At 36.4% G+C, this 20,503-nt stretch overlaps 4 protein-coding genes across 9 annotated transcripts; 2 read left to right on the top strand and 2 right to left on the bottom strand.

The window, feature by feature from the left end:
• Window positions 1-376: 376 nt before the first annotated feature.
• Window positions 377-5,925, bottom strand: LOC110856645 (uncharacterized protein T19C3.4). Of its 3 annotated transcripts, none has more exons than XM_035857406.1 (11): window positions 5,387-5,925; window positions 4,380-4,602; window positions 4,241-4,310; window positions 4,073-4,155; window positions 3,874-3,994; window positions 3,673-3,786; window positions 3,427-3,559; window positions 3,283-3,343; window positions 3,044-3,203; window positions 1,998-2,811; window positions 377-1,541 (listed from the first exon to the last, which is right to left on the bottom strand). In XM_035857406.1, the coding sequence occupies exons 2-10, from the start codon at window positions 4,409-4,411 to the stop codon at window positions 2,071-2,073; spliced, it is 1,515 nt and encodes a 504-aa protein (XP_035713299.1). In that variant the 5' UTR covers window positions 4,412-4,602; window positions 5,387-5,925; the 3' UTR covers window positions 377-1,541; window positions 1,998-2,070. The 3 variants fall into 3 exon arrangements, with proteins under 3 accessions (XP_035713299.1, XP_035713300.1, XP_021960823.1); XM_035857407.1 differs by lacking the exon at window positions 5,387-5,925 and adding an exon at window positions 5,018-5,351; XM_022105131.2 differs by lacking the exon at window positions 1,998-2,811 and having other exon boundaries at window positions 5,387-5,884.
• Window positions 5,926-7,101: 1,176 nt separating this feature from the next.
• On the top strand, window positions 7,102-11,477 carry LOC110857011. Of its 2 annotated transcripts, none has more exons than XM_022105610.2 (10): window positions 7,102-7,381; window positions 8,109-8,263; window positions 8,327-8,428; window positions 8,495-8,619; window positions 8,798-8,954; window positions 9,041-9,144; window positions 9,376-9,489; window positions 9,579-9,697; window positions 9,807-10,547; window positions 10,612-11,477. In XM_022105610.2, exons 1-10 carry the CDS (start codon window positions 7,318-7,320, stop codon window positions 10,731-10,733), a joined length of 1,803 nt encoding a protein of 600 aa, XP_021961302.1. In that variant the 5' UTR covers window positions 7,102-7,317; the 3' UTR covers window positions 10,734-11,477. The 2 variants fall into 2 exon arrangements, with proteins under 2 accessions (XP_021961302.1, XP_021961301.1); XM_022105609.2 differs by having other exon boundaries at window positions 7,103-7,381; window positions 9,804-10,547.
• A 267-nt stretch (window positions 11,478-11,744) lies between these two features.
• On the bottom strand, window positions 11,745-17,149 carry LOC110856770 (RAD50-interacting protein 1). 3 transcript variants are annotated; one of them, XR_004836453.1, is made up of 10 exons: window positions 16,881-17,149; window positions 16,301-16,571; window positions 16,068-16,215; window positions 15,784-15,979; window positions 15,613-15,708; window positions 15,201-15,531; window positions 14,766-15,097; window positions 14,235-14,690; window positions 13,639-14,160; window positions 11,745-11,966 (listed from the first exon to the last, which is right to left on the bottom strand). XR_004836453.1 is itself a non-coding variant. In XM_022105315.2 (9 exons), the coding sequence occupies exons 1-9, from the start codon at window positions 17,010-17,012 to the stop codon at window positions 13,849-13,851; spliced, it is 2,274 nt and encodes a 757-aa protein (XP_021961007.1). In that variant the 5' UTR covers window positions 17,013-17,149; the 3' UTR covers window positions 13,636-13,848. The 3 variants fall into 3 exon arrangements, 1 of the variants encoding a protein (XP_021961007.1); XR_004836454.1 differs by having other exon boundaries at window positions 11,745-11,960; XM_022105315.2 differs by lacking the exon at window positions 11,745-11,966 and having other exon boundaries at window positions 13,636-14,160.
• A 28-nt stretch (window positions 17,150-17,177) lies between these two features.
• Window positions 17,178-19,882, top strand: LOC110856771 (O-phosphoseryl-tRNA(Sec) selenium transferase). Its single transcript, XM_022105316.2, has 10 exons — window positions 17,178-17,334; window positions 17,436-17,560; window positions 17,632-17,761; window positions 17,839-17,982; window positions 18,079-18,237; window positions 18,318-18,582; window positions 18,698-18,819; window positions 18,901-19,086; window positions 19,172-19,333; window positions 19,420-19,882. Exons 2-10 carry the CDS (start codon window positions 17,438-17,440, stop codon window positions 19,560-19,562), a joined length of 1,434 nt encoding a protein of 477 aa, XP_021961008.1. The 5' UTR covers window positions 17,178-17,334; window positions 17,436-17,437; the 3' UTR covers window positions 19,563-19,882.
• The last annotated feature ends 621 nt before the right edge of the window (window positions 19,883-20,503 follow it).

Genomic DNA, 20,503 nt, shown 5'->3' with positions numbered 1-20,503 from the left:
AATGGCAATCTCGCCATAATATTTTTGCACATAAGTAAATAAAATCTGCTCGCTGGCTCCGTACATAAACATTATTTTGTGCCCGAGTGACGATGATGATCACACTTTTTCTCCGCACTTCTTCCTTGCGAAAAATTAACTGCCAAAACATAACCAATAACTTTGTCTGCACGTAGATGCAGATTGTATGTATGTCATACGAGGAATGTATTTCAGTTTTTGGCACGTGGGAGAATTAGGTCTAGTTCTAGGTTGGGAGATGGTATGCTTTACATGGTAGAAATATCTATCATCGTTGAAGATGCAAAAACCGTAATATTGTTTGAGACTTATCGTGCCAGGTTATCGATAATATAAAAGTGATAAGAATTGCACATTTTTTCTGTTTGCATTGCACCTTTTATTATTTCGCTTATTTATCTATTTAAAATCACCTAACGTAACAATTCAATCTTTATTAAGTGACTGCGATAAAAATAAGTATGTAGATACACATTGTTTCCATTACCAAGTCACAAACGGTAGTAATGTAACGTGGAATAAATGGAAAAGAAGGAGGTGATTGATATATATTTAGCATGTCATTTACTTTACGCACTTGGATAAATTTATGTCATAAGTATTCATATGCATACATCCAGTAAACTAGAGATACATGTTTGTAATAAAAAACGCAAGACAAATATATAGTGCATTTACAGAACAGGGGAAAAATGGAAGTGGAAAAATAGTTTAAACTTGTACCTAGCATAAATTATTTATAAATTACAACTTATTGCGAATAGTATCACTATTTCTATCCAAACTCTAAAAATAGAGGAGGAGGAGGATCAAATCATTTTGCATGAAAATTATTGTCAACCCTTAAACCTAAGAGACCCTACGTTATCAGTCACAACTATATATTGACAAGGATGGATAGGTAGCTCGTATTGAGAATTACGGTAAAGAGATATCATTATGATGATGCATCATCATCATCGATTGTTGCTTGCTATACTTTCTGCTAGTCTGGCATTGCCTAATTTTTTTGTACTACGATAAGAAATCGCGATCTGCTTGGTATTCATTTATGACAGATGAGATTCTGCAAAAAAATCAAGCACGCATTGACTAATCCTATGAACAGTTCTTTCTTTAAAAAGCTAACTTGACGAATCGCCTTTTATTGATATACATAAAAATTTGTTATCGCTTTATCGTGGGTACAAATGGTATTAGAAATCGGTGCGGGTTGAACGATGTTAGCATCAGTATTGTATAAGTAATATCACATATCACAACAGTCGAGAGTTGCGTATAACAATTTTGGACTGTGTATCTATCTACACTCAAATAAATAATTGAGAAATTAGTGAGAATCAACAAGGCACTTGAAGGACGGTTCTTAACACTTATTGTGCTAGTTTTTTTTGTTGCTTTGTGTATGTAATGGATCGGACGGAGTATTTATAAAGAGGATGGAGAAATAAGTCTTATTGCTGCTTAGTAGTTCGTCGATTGGTTCGCTTGGTTCGAGGAAGGGTTCCGTACAAGTTTTCCTGAAAGCAAATTAATAGGCAAATTTTAGGGTAAAGTCCAAACAACAATTAGAACAGGGAGGTTGTCATCATGACACACGGGTTAGAGAGATGCATACATAAATGCATACATACATACACATTATAATAAATAGTACGTACTATTTGTATCGCATACATATTATGCGGTCCCATGCAAATTGACAAACGTTATTATAAAAAAGAAAATAATGAATAATTATCATTTTATATACCGCAACAAAAGCTAAAACCATTCATACATTTTTTAGGGTTGTTTTTTTCATTTACGACCAGCCAACACATAAGCCAATGACTATCTATGGCTCATAGATAAGAGGTCAGTGAGCAATATAATACCAGTTTCAGGTTGTCAGTAGTTAGAGAGAAAAAAAACATGACGTTTCCAAAAACAGAGTAAGTCTTATCGTACTTGCCTTCATACTTTTCTCAACTTACTTGAATTGCGTAATACGTAATAATTAATTGCATCAGCACCCACGCTAACATTGACTCTGACTCTGATTGAAAACTAGTATTCCTTCGAGTTTCGATTGCTACTACTTGGAGTTGGACTGCTCCCTTTTTTCACAGTGGGTGAAAAGGGGCTAAAAACTCGACTGAATGAGGACGATGATAAAATGGGAGCTTTCACAAATTTCGGTTCATGTTGGCTCAAACTTTTTTTTACTTTAGGTTTAGCACTAGCAGTACCACCACTACTGTCAAGACTGTCTAAGGAGGACGCCGAGTTTCGTTTTTGAAATGTACCACTATTACTAGGAGTAAGGCCCTGCTGCTGCTGCTGGGGATCCGCTGACCTCTTTTTCCTCAATGGCACAGCGGAAGAAGAGGAGGAGGGCTCACTACCAACAAATTCTTTAAGTACGGTTTTAGAAACAACATGAACTTTAGGTGTTACGGATGAACGTCCATCGCTACCACTGCTACTTCCGATCTTATCCTTTTTAGAATGGTTGTCACTGTCACAATCAAAAAAACTCTCACTGCTACTGTCACTTTCGCTTTCATCCTCGTCGTCAGTTATATGAGTTAAAGTTTCTTGAAAATGTTGGAAGCCTGTTTGTTGCTTTTTCATTAGTGCTGGAGCGCATAAAATTTGGTTTCCTCCATGAAATTGGAAAGGTATGCGTGAAAACTCTTGAGGAGAAAATGGTGTAGACATTATTGGACTGGTCATGTCAGGATGACCCCAGAACACAACGGGCATTCCACCCATCTCCGGTCCAGCTATGACCGAAAACTTCCCAAACTTGATGTGGATAATTGGAGAAGAAGAAAACAAACAGTAAGATCAGTGAGTCAGTATGTACTGCTAAACAATTCAAGAACTAAGTATGCACATACTTATATTCATATCTATAGTATCCCTGCTGCCTAATTTTTTAAGAATATTTACATCTCAATAATATCTCTATACAATTTCTATACTCGATGCGTCTGAAATTCCGATTAGTATAAAAAATAATCTATTTTCCCAGTACCTCTTTCTTCTTTCGTGAGCCGGAGCGAACTTTGGGTGGAGGCATGGGCTCATCGTCTTGTTCAGTCAAATCCATCATGGAGTAGGGCTTTGAAATTTCGGCCATTCTTCCAAGCTGCTCATCTACAGAGCCGTAGAAATTGGTAGAGGTGTACAAATTGCTGAAAATAATTATAAACTCAACTAAATATAATGTAGATTACGCAAATCCAAACATTCATGTGTATTAATTTAGCTTACCGTTGGCGTGGGGCTGGTCGCTCACGGGTAAATGCAGTGTCCATATCGGAAGGCAGTTCAACTACAACCAATAAGGAGAGTAGTACTCAAATCTTGCACCATATACATGCAAACAACAATCTCGCCTTTGTAAAAAAAACATACCTCGACCATTATCAAGCTCATCCATAGGAGGAAGAATAGGGTAATTGTTCCGATTCATGTCGGCTGACGCACCGAAATTTTCATAGCTGTAACTTTTGGTTACTGTCATCATGGTTTGGTCAGTAAGTCCACCCTGTAATTAAAACAAATCAAAGTTATAATGATACTTCAGATTATTTATAAATGTCATTTGCAAGTGCTACATAAAAACTATATAAGTGTTTGAAATTAAATTTGTATTCATACCCTGAGCACCTGTGTCGTAATGAAATTGGTAGCGTACGAAAATGCTTTTGTACCCCATTGTACAATCAGACTGGATGTTCGGAGCTTGAACTCGGTAAGATATCCATCAATTTCCTACATATGAGAAAACAAATTAGTACTTTGTCTAACCTTTTTTGTCACTTGATAAAATTAGCCTTCATAAATACACATATAACTTACAGGTTCATGTTTGGTGAAGAATGGGTGAACAAACCGCCGATACAAAGTACTACCTCCCCGCGTGGTCGGAGAAAGTAGCCAGATCATGAACAGGATCTTGATTTCGTAGTAAAACGGAAACCTAGATAAGAAAATAATATTATTCACATCATTCTCTGTCTGTTAAAAAATTCCATTTTCTTCTTCAAATCTCACTCACCACAAGCCTACAAACGTATCAGCAAAAACTTCAAAGACGCTGAAGATTGAAAACACGATCCAGTACATCATCCAATGAACATACTGATAAAAAACAAGACATTTCTCTTTATTTTTATACCCGTCATCGTCCCGGAACATTTTCTCTTCCCTTTCAATTTTTTATTACCTCTTTGACATCTTTGGTCTTCACAGCTTTGTACGAACAGTACGCAGGGTAGAGCATGCCGTAGAAAATCCTACATACCAGTTAAAAAGATAAAGATAAACGACGAGAAATGGCAAAAAACTGCACCAAAAATACTTACATGATGAGCTTTGAGAGGAAGTAGGCAATCATGGCTGCTCTTGATGATTTCCTGTTATCCTTGTAAGAAAAACCCCCCCGAGAAAGGGTAGAAGTGGGAACCACTCGACGCTGAATAACTCGAAATTTGAAGGTTAGTTAGTTAGTTAATTATGCCAATTAAAAAAGTCGTCGTCGTCTCTCTGGTTGTGCGATCCAATCCTCTCCGACTGTGGCAAGACGAACTGAAAATGGAAAAAAAATATCCAGAAATGAACTTCTTTTCTTTTACGGGCAGGCCGTTCACCCGAGATTCCGCAATCGTGTTGAGTGCAAAATATGATGATCGCCGCATGGCAACTAACTAAAGTGCTTGAAAAATTGCAATAATATTGGCCAGACCAAGATGACTTTGCAAATTCTAAATGTGTGATAAATTATTGATGCACGGCCTTCACTTATTTCTTCGTCTTTGAATAATATGTCACGATTAGCAATAAATTAGCAAATCGGAACGAATTCAGATCAGTTTATGTACTGCTTGGGATCATGAGATGAGACGTTGTTAGACTGCTAAATATGTACGTTATTAATTATTACGAGTGAAGTGAATGCAATGCAACTAACGAATAATACAGCGTATTAATTATTTACACTTACAATTTCTTCCGAGTTATTGGAGCATGTATTGTATATTTACAATGCAAAATGTGAAATGCTACGAATCTGATAATTTATTGTAATTGTTTACAATTTACACGATAATTTATATCTATGATTGAAATCTTGAGCACTCTTTTCTACTCGTAATTTGTACTAACTAATAGCCAAAAACCTCCCTTTTCTTGGCTGCCCAAGTTTAAACTTTAAACTGTATAGAATATTAGAATTAGATATTTTTTTAAATTCAAAAATCACTAATGGCTTTTTACTTTTACAAAAATCAACTGTTACATGTAACTAACCGACGTTCAACCAGTTCAAAACCTTAAAATGTACTGAAACAAAAAATAATTCATAAAAACTCACCTTTACGTTGAAAAGTGGGTCCCTTGGGTCCTTTTTCTCGTTCGTTCGGTTGTGTGACTAGAAGGACAGGGAGCCTCGGATAGTGATTTCTTCCACTATTTTGTTATTATTAAGGTTCCTTTTTTTTTTACTAAACCTAGGGCTCTCTCGTCCTCTATTCACAAAAGTCCATGTTTTGTCTCCGTCTCACAAATAAAAATAAAAATATCAATAATTCTACGTGTCTCTCACAACCATGCACCTCCTCCGTGCAAAAGAAGACGAAGAGATGCAAAATGCAAAACTAAACGTATTTAGCAAACCGACGACGACGAAGAACAACGGACACACACCATAATAATAATATACACAAGTAACTAACTAACTAACAGGAAAATTGCGAGGGTTTGCATCCAACTATTTTTATTTGCATCTCTTCTCTCTATTTACCTATCTCGTACACACAAATGTACGAAGCTCAACTACCATTTGCTGCTGCTGGTTTAAACGACTAAACCACAATGCTCAGCAGCAGAGTAAATAGGATGAGATTTGTATAAAGGCCATGATCCAGGTCTAATAACGGACTGCACTCCTTGTTTGATTTCATGATGACTAGTCTTCTACCCCTTTCTTTCGGCATAATAATAATAACAACACGGCACAAAAAACGTACATCATCATCATCATGTAATGCAAGTTCTCGGTTAAACATTAAACGGGATCTTGTTGACGACGAACGTTGAGTGCCAACCACCCACGCAAATATTGCATCTTATAAAAGTCTATAAAACAGCAGTAATATCAATTTATTTAGATTTGTGTCTCATTGCAAATTTAGTAGAGTAATAACCATATTTGATTCAATTTAGCTGGAAGGTCACATAAAACTACGTAATAACACTTCTCTCTTATGAATTATACGACGATGATCCTTCCTGATTTGTGTCTTAATCAGGCATGATGCATTTTCCTTTATTGTCCAAGAAAGGAATTGGTGGAGTGGAATCATGCAACCTCTCTCATCTCGTTTTTGGCAATATATATAGATATATACGGCTAAAAACTTGGATTGTATGCATGTAAGTACACAATAGAAGCCAATTTAGTACTTATGCAAATCCATTCATGCCTTTAACCTCTCCTTTGTCACCATGCTAAGGATGGAGTGATGTGATGAGACAATATTCAGTCCTCAATGTCACGTCAATGTCATTTCAGGAGAGAGATATGAATTTAATAATGACATTATTCATATAATTTTTTATTTTATTGCTGCAACTAAATAAAAAGTACTCAGCACTCTTAGAATAGAATGCAGGTTATCCGATGATAATTTTATAATCATGCCGCTTGACTGTGAATGAGTCATCTTTTAAGTCTTTTTAGCCTTAAAAATGAAGAAATGCTACAGAAGAGAAATGAAAAAACAAATAAATGCTTAATTAAATTATATGTAATTTACATAATGTAAATCAAATACAAATTGTGGAGCTAAGAAATACGCTTATCTATGAAGAAATAATACTAATCTCATAAAAAATCAGGTTATCTTATCACTTCCATAAATCAATTAAATATTAACTATATTTAGTTAATTAACTGTCCGGTCATTTTGAGAAAGTCGAGATTTTGCATAAAGTAGGCAGCGAGTGAGAAATCCAATGGGAATGAGGCCCAAACGAGTCGGCGGGGTTGGCTTCAAAGTTGGCCGTTAATTTTCCTCCCTCGCTTCTTCACTCGGCCCGATCCCTCGCTTTCCTACTCCGCATCACTTCTCCACTTCTTCTGCTCGCTCTCATTCCACGAGAGCTCCAGGAAATATTCTTCGGAATTTTTGAAAATTTAATTTCTTATCGTATTTGAATTTGAAATAAGCCCACCCCCCAGCGGTGCAGTAGGAGGAGGACAAAAGTCTACGAGTAGTAGCTTTTGAAAGACTGATTTTCGAAATGGGAGAGGAAAATTCTGCAATTGAACTGATGCAGGGACGTCGGTCGTATTCGTCGGAGGAAGGTAAGTTGTATTTCTTATCAACATTTAATCTATTTGTGTGGTTGGTATTATTCGTGTATTTTTTCTGAGGGGGGGGGGGGGGGAGAGATATTTTAGTTTTGACTTTTGGGGTTTATTATTTTCTATTGAAAGAGTGAGGTAGATTTTCTTAAGAAGTTTTGATCCCTACTCGGCTAGTGTGACCTATATTCTTCATGTTATAATTAGCATGGAATGATTTTATTGGATGCTTGCCGCATAATCCCCGTCAAATCGATAACATCCTTTTTGCACGGTATCTACATTACACCAACTTTGTTTTACATAATGAAATTTTCAGAGTTATCCTGTAAATAGTTAAGCTGGTATAAAATTAAACAAACATTAGCACTTCCTCCCTCATTGGGTCTCGTAGCTTATCGAGGTCAGCAATTTTCGCATTGATGAATCAATGTGAAGGGTTGGTGAATCAATGTGAAGAATGCTCTGGTTGTGTTGGAATGTACCAAACAATGAATAAGAAAAATTCCAAAGTCCCCAACAAAGAGAGCTTATGTGCAGGACGGAATTTTATCAAAATTGAAATTAATTTAATAAGTATCAAACTCATCCCATGATTAGGTTATCTTAAATACTTTGTGCTTGGCTAGCAAAACATTGAAGGGAAATGGCGGATTGGCGAACTTCAATTCCATATCTTTAGTATATAATAAATAAACATAAAATAATACATATGACTCATTTGCAGACGGGATTCAGATACCGGAGTTAACGTTGGTGAAAATGATCACGGATAAGGACAACAAACTTGTCTGTATCTTCTGCAAGTCACCAGAACTGAATGAAGTCAGCTATGGACCACTCTACGATTTGAATGGGCTTGTTTGCCATTACTTCTGCATGGTTAGTTTAGTTAGTGGATATTTTATTTTATAAAATTATTCATTATTTATTGCCTTCTTGCAGTTGTTTTCGTCAGGGTTGACGCAATCAGGAACTGATGCGGAGGGTATTCTTGGATTTATGCCGGAAGATATTATGAAGGAAGTGCGAAGGGGAGGCCGTTTGGTAAGAAGGATTTAAGTTAAATTAATAAAGTAATAAATATAATATTAATATACCTTATTTTTTCAGAAATGTACATTTTGTGGGAAAACTGGTGCATCTATTGGATGTTGTACGAAAGCTTGCCGAACTACGTATCATTTCCCGTGTGGTCTGGCCAATGATATCCAATACCAATTCTTACGAAATTTTGAGTAAGTGAATGACAGACTTTCGAGTGTTAAGATTGATTGGTATATTGATTGATTTTCGATAACGATGTAAGTTCTAAACTTTCACACAATCAAATCATTTTCTGTGAAAATATACTATGTTAACATTGCATTGAGAATAATGAGCAAACTAATATAATATTCGCTTCATTTTTTCTAGGACGTACTGCCCCAAGCACTACGACCATCAGAACATTTGTCTTCCTGATAATGAAGAACTGAGTTGTCCCTTGTGTATGTCTGGCATTTCAAAAGATGAAGACGTAATCAAAGGGGGATGCTGCAATGGATCTATATTCCATAAGGATTGTGCTAAGGTTAGTTATTTTTACACATAGTAATTACTATGTGGATTGTCAGAGTTTTACATTTCTCATAAACTGATTTCTCTGTCTTATATCAGCAAATGGCATTAAATGCTGGATACTTTTTGAAATGCCCATTATGCAATGAAACAACCAAATTTATTGAGGAATTACGAACCCATGGAGTCTTTGTCCCAGAACAGTAAGTTCTAATGTATATAAATATACACGCAAATATATTTCCTATGTTTATAGTTGGATATTTTGTCGTTAGAAATCCATATATGGATTATTGAATATTTATGTTCTTGAACGACTCTTTTCATTCAAATTATTATCAATTGAAATATCTTTCTATACCTATCTGCTTGCTATGTAGTATGCAATTCATTCACGACTCACTCACATCATTCCTTGATGTATTCATTTCCAGGGACGCATCTTGGGAACGAGGGACGACTTTTAATGATTTGCTCTTTCAATATTCATTGTGCGATGCAAAAGTTTGCTTATGTCCAAAGGGAAATGATTTCAATGCAGAATTTGGGTATAGTTCTTTGATTTTTGTATTCTCGAACCTATACTTTCAACATTTGAACATTTAGTTTATTAGTATACCTGTTGTAATCATGATAGATCTTATGAGCTGGCTCGCTGCTCACTTTGTGGTGCTTCCGCGATTCACAAGAAGTGTGGAAAATTGAAGTCTGTTGAAGATTGGGAATGCAATGCTTGTGTCGCTATCACCAAGAAAGGTAAGTTATTAAGTTAACAAGGAAAGAATATTTAGCTATCCGTGTCTGTTACACATGATGATAATAATAATAACAAATGTTAATATTCTACTTCGACTCACCCCAGAAGCTTCGACATCAGAGAGCAGCAGCATCCCAGCTATTTCCATTTCTGGGACCCAAGTACACATGCTCAGGTCAAAAGGGACGAACCGAAAGTATTTCAACATGTCAAAAGTCAAGCTGTTAAAGGTTGCTAAGCGATTCTTCCCGTACAATAAAGATGCCTTGGCTAATTTTCGACATCAGCGCGTACACGAGCTTCCTGATTGGCGTGGACATGTCCTTCGAGTTAATCTGTTTAATTGGTTTGGAAAGGTCAATGATATGTTGAGCCTTCAAATAGGCCAAGATGCGGCTGCTCCACTTGCTCCACCCAACAATGTTGGAAATGGACTCGTACCCACTATTCCCGCAATGTTTCGGCGATCTGCTGCATCAAACCCCTCTCAAGACCCAGCTGGTACGATTGCCACGAGTGCTTCAACAGTTAAACCGGTGACCGTACTTCAATCTTCCATCACTAAAAAGTCTGCCGCTTCCGTCGTCAAGAAACGGAAAGCACCCCGAAAGAGTACCAAATGGTGTCGCGGTGTTGCTAAACGAAATACAAATAAAAATAAACAAATTAAACAAAGAACTTTGGACTCATATGGCTTTAGCCCGGTTTCTGATGGGAGCAATAATTCTCCCGTTCAAGATGGAAAAAGAATTGATCTGAACTCTACACCGGTTTCCTCACCGGCGAAGCGACCAAAACTGACTGATATTGATGACATCCAAAATGAGTCATCATTGGATCAAAACAATGGTACTATTTCGATTTATTTCACATTTTCATGACACCTTTGTACAGTATGTTATACTATTTTTAGGTGGTCCGATCTCTCCTTTACCTTGCACATCTCCGACTGGTACTGACGCCGAGGGAGTTGACACAGGTTCAACTGAAGCTCCTCGCGAATTAGAAATTAGTGACGGGGTGAGTGCTTCCTAGCTAATTTTTTCTATGAAAATATAATATTAAACATTATCTAGTTAGTTGGTTAATTAGTTATGTCATTCTCGCATTTAACTCATACCAATGCCAAAAAAATTTGAGGTGAACATTTTCCTACTAACTGAGATATTATGTATAATAAGATGAATAAAGTATTTATCTTTGGATGAAAAATATTTGTCTTTATTTTTAAAGCTATATGAAAGTAACTAATGCAATCGTTCCTAACACAAAATACAAAAAAACTACAATATATATATAATATGTTTATAATCTTCGAATATTCATTCCGCTAGTGAGCTGGTACTATTAAATGCAGTCGATATGCTTAGTAGTCTGGCTAGCTCTAGTTTTAAATAAATGCTTGATAAGTTCATACCGTTGAGTAGTATAATTTGGTAGCAAAAGCGTATATTTTTTTATATTGAGATTTTGATTATTCTTAATTTTCTAATCCTTTTGTTATAATTGGAATAAAGTATTAATAGATTATATAAATTTTGTGATTCTAAATTCCAGTAAACTCCTAGCTTTTACATAAAGACCAATGATACTGATAATTACTAAAGTTATAAATATGATGAATTAATTAATAGTATATGTGGCATATATGTTATACGAATCGTTTTAAAAAATAGATAACTGACAAATACAGATTACCATATATTAAAACGATATGTAACCATGTATAAGACTACGAAATGGGTTGAATAAAATCAATAAAAGGCGAATGAAAAAAAATGCATTGTTTCTTGTGTTTTATTTCTTTGTATGTATACTTTTACTTCATATGCAAGTACGTATGAAAATCTTTGTTTTCGGGAGCATTCAAATAGTCCTTGAGATGTAGGGTACCCATGATTATTATTTTATTTGGAAGGGGGGAGCTGAATGACTTTTTTCTAAAAAAAGATACAGAAAATTTGAAATTTCTACAATTGGCAATTGTTTCTGATGTTATTATTTTTATCAAATGAATCGTTTCAAAATTGCAAGTTGCATATTTTGTTCTGTTTGTTATCTTATTTATTTCTTGATTTATTCAAACAATTTTTTGGTCACTCGCCTTTGGAACTTTCAGTTTATAATTGTTAGCCGATTTGTATTTATGCAGATTTTCTTATTATTATGTCGATGCAATTTGTTCATTACTTGTACGAGAATTGATTTATGAATATCTTACTTATTTTTTTCTTTACTCAAAATCTTACTAACAAGACAAGACTGATGCTAACATCATTTTTACACAAGTACAGTCAATGGAACAAGTATAGGCACCACCCACGCAAGCTACCTAAAATTGCCTATAACTTTGGAATGCATTATCAAATTAGCATGAAACTTTGTACACATTTAGTAAATCTAATGTAGTGTTCGATTATAATCATGTTCCCGACTGAAATTATATAACCGTAACGTTATTCTGATTTTGACACGAACACGTCAGGTTGGAACCTGCAAAAAGTATTGGCACCTTATGTCTTACTTATTTGAGCGAAATTTTTATAACGATAAACCTCTGCCTTTTGTCACGGTAAGTTAATCAGATCACAAAATATAACTTTATCTGCTTCGTAAGTCCAGATTGGTATTGTCTACAGCCAAAATTGCGACACCAAACGAGCTATTTTTGGCAGAGCGAGAAATAATCTTGCCTCCTTCTCAAACAAGCTTGGATATCGAAAACTCAGACAGGACACATGCTCCGTGATATTTACTATTCGAAATGTAGCCAAAGGACATGAAGCAATCATTTTAGTTCCTGCTTTCTTATGATCCGGCTAAAAAAGCCGCCTAATCCTAAAATCAACGGATTAATCAAGCAAACTATCACTCGAGATCGGAATATTTCAACCTCCAAAATCATGTTGAATTTGAGTACGAACTGAGGGGTCAACAGATCATGCAATATGGTGATCAATAAAAAATCATGCCATGGGGTTTCAGGGTCCAGTTGCCCGACAAACGCGAGGGTCCTCAAAACGAAGAAGCTCAATAAATTGGAATAGGGTCAATATCACCCTAAATAGACTTTCATTGAGTAAAGAAGGGTCTGCTGCTTCGACGTAAGCCAGTATTAGTTATTCGGAGCCAATTGAATGGTCCAAGTCTGGCGGATGTGATAAAAGGCTCACAAAAACGAATATGTGCATATGGCAGTTAAACACAGCGTAGGATCGATTGTGGTTTGGGGTTAAATGACTAGGTCGCGGCATAGTTATCTGGTAATTATCGACAAAATCATGACCAGGGAGGTCTAAGTAATCATTATAAGCGATAATTTGAAACATTTGACAAAAACCTAACCTAGAAAGGAATTTCATATTCCAAAAATGCAGTGGCCCCAAAACATGCATCCAAATTATCGATGCACATTTTTGGAAACCGAAAAGGTTAAGGTTCTTTCGTTGGCCGCACAGTCTCCCGATGTGATTCTGATTGTCCGGGTTGAGAAAAGAGGGACTGATGGGAAACCACTCGTCGAAAAACGAGCTTGTCGAAAGTTCGAAAGAAGTTTTGGCAGACATATAGAAAAGCGTTATAAAGAAACTTGTCGAATCAATTCAACGGTCTATTTATGCTCTTATTGCGTCGAGGGGAGGTGCCACATAACATTAGAAGCAGTGTGACGTAATAAAATTGGCGATTCTTTGATTTATGATTTTATAAGTTATAGGGTGCCAATACTTTTTGCGGGTTAATTTTATATATTTTCCAACAAATTATTTAAAAACTATGTTTATCCAATTTTAATCAATAAAACATGATTATAATCGAACACTACATTAGATTTGCTAAATGTGTACAAAGTTTCATGCTAATTTGATAATGCATTCCAAAGTTATAGGCAATTTTAGGTAGCTTGCGTGGGTGGTGCCTATACTTGTTCCATTGACTGTACCTTGAATGAAACTTGATTACTTTATTCCAAAAAAATACTTTTACATACATTTACCGTTGCATAAAAATGGTACAAATCTAAATAATTACAATAAGGAGAGCTAATCTAAATAATTCGTAAATGTATAGTGACTTTGTGGTAGCACAACTCTTTAAATTAGTCAAATTAAGGCTTGTTATTTTTGTATATATGAAAACAAAGTTTAAGTAATTAAATGCGAAGATCACAACGACTTTTTATTACTTTAATCACTTCCGACTGACAAATGGTGACGTCCAACTCAGTTAAGGCAAGCTCACGGTCTTCAAAATTTTCACTCTGCAACGTGTCATAAAGCAGCATTGCTTCCCCCGTGCTCAGTTGCAGTATTATCAACGCGGAGGAGACGCTGCCAAAGAAAATTTTACAGTTGACACCGTTGTCGCTAAATATTGGTAAGATTCCAGTGGTGCAGTCAAACTCTAGCTGAGATACACCAGCACGAGAAAATTGGTTTGGCAGTATGACCACGTCCATTAAAACCTGGAACGTTAAATTTGTATCAGTAATCTAGTAATCAGGTAGTATTTTTTTAATAGGTTCAATCATGTACTCGCCTCATCGACCTTAACAGCCAGCTTTTTCATCCATTTATCCGCATTCTTAGGATCCATGCTATTAAAGAGAGTTTTCCATGTGTCTTTGAGCGTCTGCAGAGCGGGGAAAAGCTGATCTGTTAAACGTTCAGGCGTCGTTGTACAATCAAACGATTGCCATTTTATCTGAGCATATTTATGGATATCTTCTTTGACTCGACGGATTACTTGGGTGCACCATTTTGTTTGAATTTCATTTGCCAAACACCAGTATAATCCGCACGCATTTTCGAAAAGGTTTCCGGGCTGAAAATCAGGAGATTCTGGTGCGGAATCGCTTCCGTATGAAATCATGGGTACAAAGTTGGTGCTGCTTGAAGATTGGCGACGTGGTGAAAGGTCCATGGCAGTAGCATATATAGCGGCATTCGAAATAATATCCTCGTTAGGATTTCTGACGGACATTGACGCAAAGAACTACAAATCAATATTTTTTGCTTAGACTTTTGACTGCATCAAAATCAAAAAAATAATCAAAATAATAAATCTTACAGGTAAATACTCCCATTCCTGAAGAGTGTCATGAATACTGTACAACGCATCAGCGATAACATAGTCGATTGGAGTATCGTTTGGCAAATATTCGTTAATATCCGACTTGCACTTCCATGTTTGAAGCGAGCGTACATGAAATTCGTCTAGTAAATCGTTCAACAAGTGAAGAAATTTTAAACGCTGTGCACGATGCTGGAGATGTGCGAATCGATCGGTTAAACTACGAATCACAGCTACAAACAAATCTACAATTTCCGGTGGTCCCGCAGCAATGGGCTTGCTCCAAGCAGATTCTGAGCTAAACATGTCATCCAGTTTTTCCAGGGAAGCTACAGAATAATAGAAAGTCAAAGTTGAATTAGTATTAGTAGTTGAAGTTTAACTAAATAATACTAACAATAATAATAACGTTCTAGCGGCTCTTTTATATACCTAACTTTTCAGCTTGCACCCAGCGTTGCAACGTTTCTGGTCGGGAAAAGACAGCATTGACAAAAGCGGGCAGATAACTCTTAGATTGTGAGTCAACACATTCAGCAACAAAATCCCCAATTTCATTTTCGAATGCAATCGACTCTTCAAGTATTTTGACAAATACGCCGTCTCGAAAATCATCTTGGAGATGAGCGTCAACCTTAAGGATAAGCATGTCTGATACACATCGAACGAATTCAATGATGCACGAGATTCCCATTTCTGAGACGGTGATTTGTTCTAGATGTGTTTTCACGAAAGGCACAAGGTCGAATACCCACTGTTTAACCTGTTATATTGCAAATAATGTTTGTCAATTCAATACCATTTTTCTGTATATTAAACTATTGAACATGTATGTTTTTCGTACTTGAGAGAAATACCACTCAGGCTTTGACGATTCACTAGTTGGCTTATCGCTTAGAAAATGGAAACGAAATCTACGTTTCAAAGGCGCCATCAGGACCTATAGATAACATATAGATAACCAGGTAGGTAAACAAGCAAACAATCCTGTAATATATTTATAATTTCTTTGAACCTGAACTGGTAGGATCGGATCAAATTTCGAATTAGGCGTCTCTTCCAATTCATTTGTACTGTCTCTTACGGGTTTGGCGTTTACTCTTGCAAAGCTTGTAATAGCTCGACGTAGTTTTTCATGCGTTTCCAACGTGGGAATTGCCGTTTTAAGTCTCAGTGGCCAACCAAACGCTTCGAATAATTGCTCAAAGTCCCTGTGAAGCAATAATCATTACAAAAAGTTCAAATTTAGCATAGACATAACAGTAATTAACAGTAATTATGAACGTATGCGATTTATACCGGCCCAATTTCTGTGCAAACTTGGCCGACCAATACGACACAATTCCAGCCCCAAGTGTTCGCAGATGCTCGCAGTCGCCAACTCCAACATAGACATTTTCAATCTCCTTCACTCTGTGAAACAACTCGATAGCATCCATTTCGAGATCTGAAATTTTTTACAACAAGCATTATTTTAATTTCTACAAACTGAATTAGTAAATTAAAAACCTATTATATTATCCATTAATTACCGGACTCCATATTATCGCCAATCTTCTCTGACGTTGTAGTATAGAAATCCAACACCATCATGTATCTCTTGCACTTTTCCAATTCCTCAACTTTTGCAACATTTTGATAAAATTCCAAGTTCTCCCAACGATTCGGCAACTTTTCCTTTGCCATTCGAGTGACTAGGACTTTTACTTTGTTGAAGGAACTCTGCAAATATTCGACCTCTTCTTGTAGATCGCAGTTCCCTTCCATCTTTAATCTAGCGGCTTCCTTCTCTGCAGCTATTTTCTGTCAGGATAATAAAAACACAAGTCGTTTAATTAACAAGTTCCATTTAAAAAATACGAAGGTCCATAAAACGAAATATTTCACTCAGACACTTGCTCGGCACAAATTTTGCTTTACAATTTGTGGTTAAATTGAAAATTAATATCGCCGTCACAAGTTTTAGAAACAATTGATATATTGTTCGAAAAAATAACCTGTTTGTGCATCTACACATTTTTTTTTACACTTTTGGACCTTTAAGCCTTATCAAAATAAAAATCCTACCCAATACGCTTATCATTTTCCCCGTAACGACTACTTTTCCCTTACCAATTCTTGTAGCTTATCTCGTCTCCCAACTTCTTGTGCCAGAAGGTCTGCCAGCTCTTCAGATTTCCAGACTGATTTGGTGACCAAGGTGGCCAAAATGTTGGGCGTCGTGGAAGGCTTTGTCGACGCCATAATGTGACACCTTCCTCAGTACTCGTTTTTCATCAAAAATTCAAAATTCAATTCGTCTTCTTACAGGTGGTGGTAGATTTTTTTTACCAGCCGGGCTCTCAGCTGGCTCGAGGAAAGTGCGACATTTTTTATGTGAAGCCGGGAACGAACTACAAAGATTACGACGGAAAGTGAAATGACGAAATTAACGTGCCGCACGAGTTGCACGGCGTGACATGACAAAAATTCGCCAGTAATAATCGCCAGATAAGTGACCTAATCTTACCGCTCCAGTATTACCCTAGTTTTAACCGAATTATAGTCAAAACTCGTCAGTTTTCAGGTACGGAAAGTTTCATTTATTTATAAGTTGAAAAAGTGATAAAAAGTTAGTTCTGAACATAGATAAGAAAGACTTAACTTGAAATACTTATCTCCCCGCAGGGATGGCGTATAGTGAAGCCTTTGCCAAAGCGGCCGAGAGGGGCCTTGTTCCCCCAAACTATGTAAATATGGGGCTTCAAACGGCTAAAACTAGACAGAAAATGTTTCGCCATTTGATGGACCAGGTAATAAATAATGAGATGATTGTAGTAATTGTCGAATGGAATGGAATGATAATGGTTGTTTCCTTTAATAGAGAAAATGGCCACAAGAAGGATGGGATGATCAGACCATTGAAATTCTTGTGAACGAAATAGCTTCAATGGATAGCAATAACTTTATTTCAAAAGGAGGCGTTGGGGAACGAGAGGGTCGCATATATTCAAGTACGTGTAGAAAATGTATTGAAGGAGTTTAATTGAGTACGTTTTGGTGTAAGAATTAATTGTAAATTTTGTTATAGATATTGTTTCTCGTCGTCACTTCGGCATGGCTCATGGGATGGGCAGATCTGGCGATTTGGCCGAGGCACAACCAAAAGCGGCCGGTTCCAGTTTGCTTTGTACTCTCACAAATGCACTAGTACTTGATTTGATGCACACCTTCGGTAAGTTTTGGTTTTTAAAAACTTTTACATATTGTCTCATGTGTAAGGAATCAAGTTATATTTTTTGTGAAATTGTTTTCAATGACTCGTTTTCAGTTTGTGGTAAGGTTGTGGATGCAATGGTTGTCCCAATGGCTACTGGGATGACGATCAGTTTGTGCTTGCAGACGATGAAGGAGGCCAGACCCAACGCAAAATGGGTCATATGGCTTAGAATTGATCAAAAATCGTGTCTTAAAGCTATCCAATCTGCGGGTTCGGGGCAATTTCTTTATACATAATTAAGCTAAAACTAAAAATAGCTAATAATAAATCTGTGTTGTGCATACTTTCAGGCCTAAGTCCAATAGTTGTTGAGCCTAAACTCGTCGAAACCTCACTAGTAACTGATCTTGAAATGATTGACAGTGTTATCAAAGAAAGGGGAACTGAATCAATTCTCTGCGTAATTTCCACTACAAGCTGTTTCGCTCCCCGTGATTGCGACGACGTTGGAGGAGTTGCTCAACTACTAAAAAATACGCCCATTTTCCACTTGGTTAACAACGCTTATGGAATCCAAAGCTTAGCCTGTGTAAGGGCAATTGATCGAGGTTGTCGGTAATAAGCTTATAATTAATAGAATAGGAGTGCCAAGTGTCTGTCTAGTAGTAATTAAGTACTACAATATATTTTTGTGCCTCTTGTCTAATTATTTCTATCTGAATTATATCAGAATGGGTCGAATGGATATTGTTGTGATGAGTACCGACAAAAATTTAATGGTTCCTGTTGGAGGTGCAATTGTTGCCGGATACTCGAAAGAGATTATCTCTCAGATACAAAAATCATACCCAGGTGTGTTTGAGCAGAGCAATAACTTAATGTTAATCCATTGTGTTTTTGTGTGAGCAAAGCTAAATTTATATTTTGTTGTAGGTCGTGCCTCCTCTAGTCAGAGCTTGGATGTGTTTATTACCATGCTAAGCATGGGGGTTAAAGGGTACAAAGCATTGATCACTAAACGAGCAGAAAACTTTCTGTACTTGCAATTGAAATTGAAAAGTATTTGTATGGCCCACAAACTGCAAATGCTACTATCAAAAAACAACGATCTTTCGACAGGTGATTTTATTAAATGCTATATCAATATTATATGTACATCCTTAACTCAGTCAGTCAGTCTTGCTCAATTTTATAATGAACACAGCGATATCCCTTGGAGATCTAACTCGGGCCGTAGGTGTTACAGAGGCTGAAATGCCAACATTTTTCACCAAGCTGGGATCACTGCTATTTTTTCGAAATGTTCAAGGGGCTCGAGTAATAATTCCATCCCAAACTCAAACAATTGGTCAGGTTGAACTTGAAGGTAATAATATTCTTCTAGTCAGAGACTTGAAATGCCCTACTGTAAAACTGAGGATTGTGCAATTTTTAATTCGACTACTTCTCTAGGATGGGGATGTCATAGTCCATTGTACAAACTTCCATACTTGACTGCTGCATCTACACTAGGAATGGAAAAAGCGGATGTGGATTTCTTCATTAAAAAGCTTGACGAATGTCTAAAAATGTTAAAGAAACCGAGGACAGACTAGCAGTATTTCAACTATGAAAAAAATTTAAAAAAAAAACAGTTTTATGAAGACATAATATGCACTCGCCTACCTCATGCAACGCCATCAAATGTCCACGTTGAAACTTTTATACTCTTGCATCTATTCTGTTACTTAATACTTTATGATATTTATTTGCATTGTTACAAACCACAGTACAAACTCACTTGTATGTATCACATTATCCTTAAATATTAGTCCACATATACGTTGCGGTCAGATTAGTACCTTAAAATTTTTTAATCCATCACACAGGGTGACATTTGTTGTATTTTTTTGTACAATAAAATGTTTTTTTTTAATTTTATGTGTTTTTGTCTTTAATTTGTATTACGTACTGTAATAAATTTCAGGCCACACGTATTCCGAAGTGATCATAATTTTTTTTAAAAAACTAAAACCTATCCACCCAACTTACCTTAGGATCTGGTAGCTTCTCATTGCGTTCCACTAGTTCGAAGATATTCATCCCATACGACAAACCTCGTCATCGTAAATCGACCAGGAACGCATTTTTTTTTCTTGGAGGTTAGTTCAGGTTAAAATTTGAAAATTGTCAATTTTATTTCCCAATTTTACACTCGCCTTGCTCCTTCTTCTTCCATTGTGTTATTATGTGCGATATGATGTGCGATTGAATTCCGGACCTGAAAATCGAGAATCAATGCAATGCAGCCGAGAACGAATATGTCAGCCACGTTTCACTCAACTGGAACATTTCAATCTATGAGAATTTTCCTCCTGTTTTTTTTGGCATGCTTTCCTTCCTCCTTTCTTGTCCCGAGAACAAGATCCCGGCTCTCCATTGTGTCCTCTGCTCGCTTTCTCTCCAATTTTACATCGGCCAAGAGCTTTTTTCTGCTTGAAATACTGTAAAGCAAAGATCATGGTAATGCAATATCCTTGAAATCACAGTGTCCTTT

Source organism: Folsomia candida, unplaced genomic scaffold (assembly GCF_002217175.1).
Source record: "Folsomia candida strain VU population unplaced genomic scaffold, ASM221717v1 Fcan01_Sc017, whole genome shotgun sequence".
Classification (NCBI taxonomy): domain Eukaryota; kingdom Metazoa; phylum Arthropoda; class Collembola; order Entomobryomorpha; family Isotomidae; genus Folsomia; species Folsomia candida.
The sequence above is the reverse complement of the archived record's forward strand: the minus strand, read 5'-3'. Positions and strand labels throughout refer to the sequence as shown.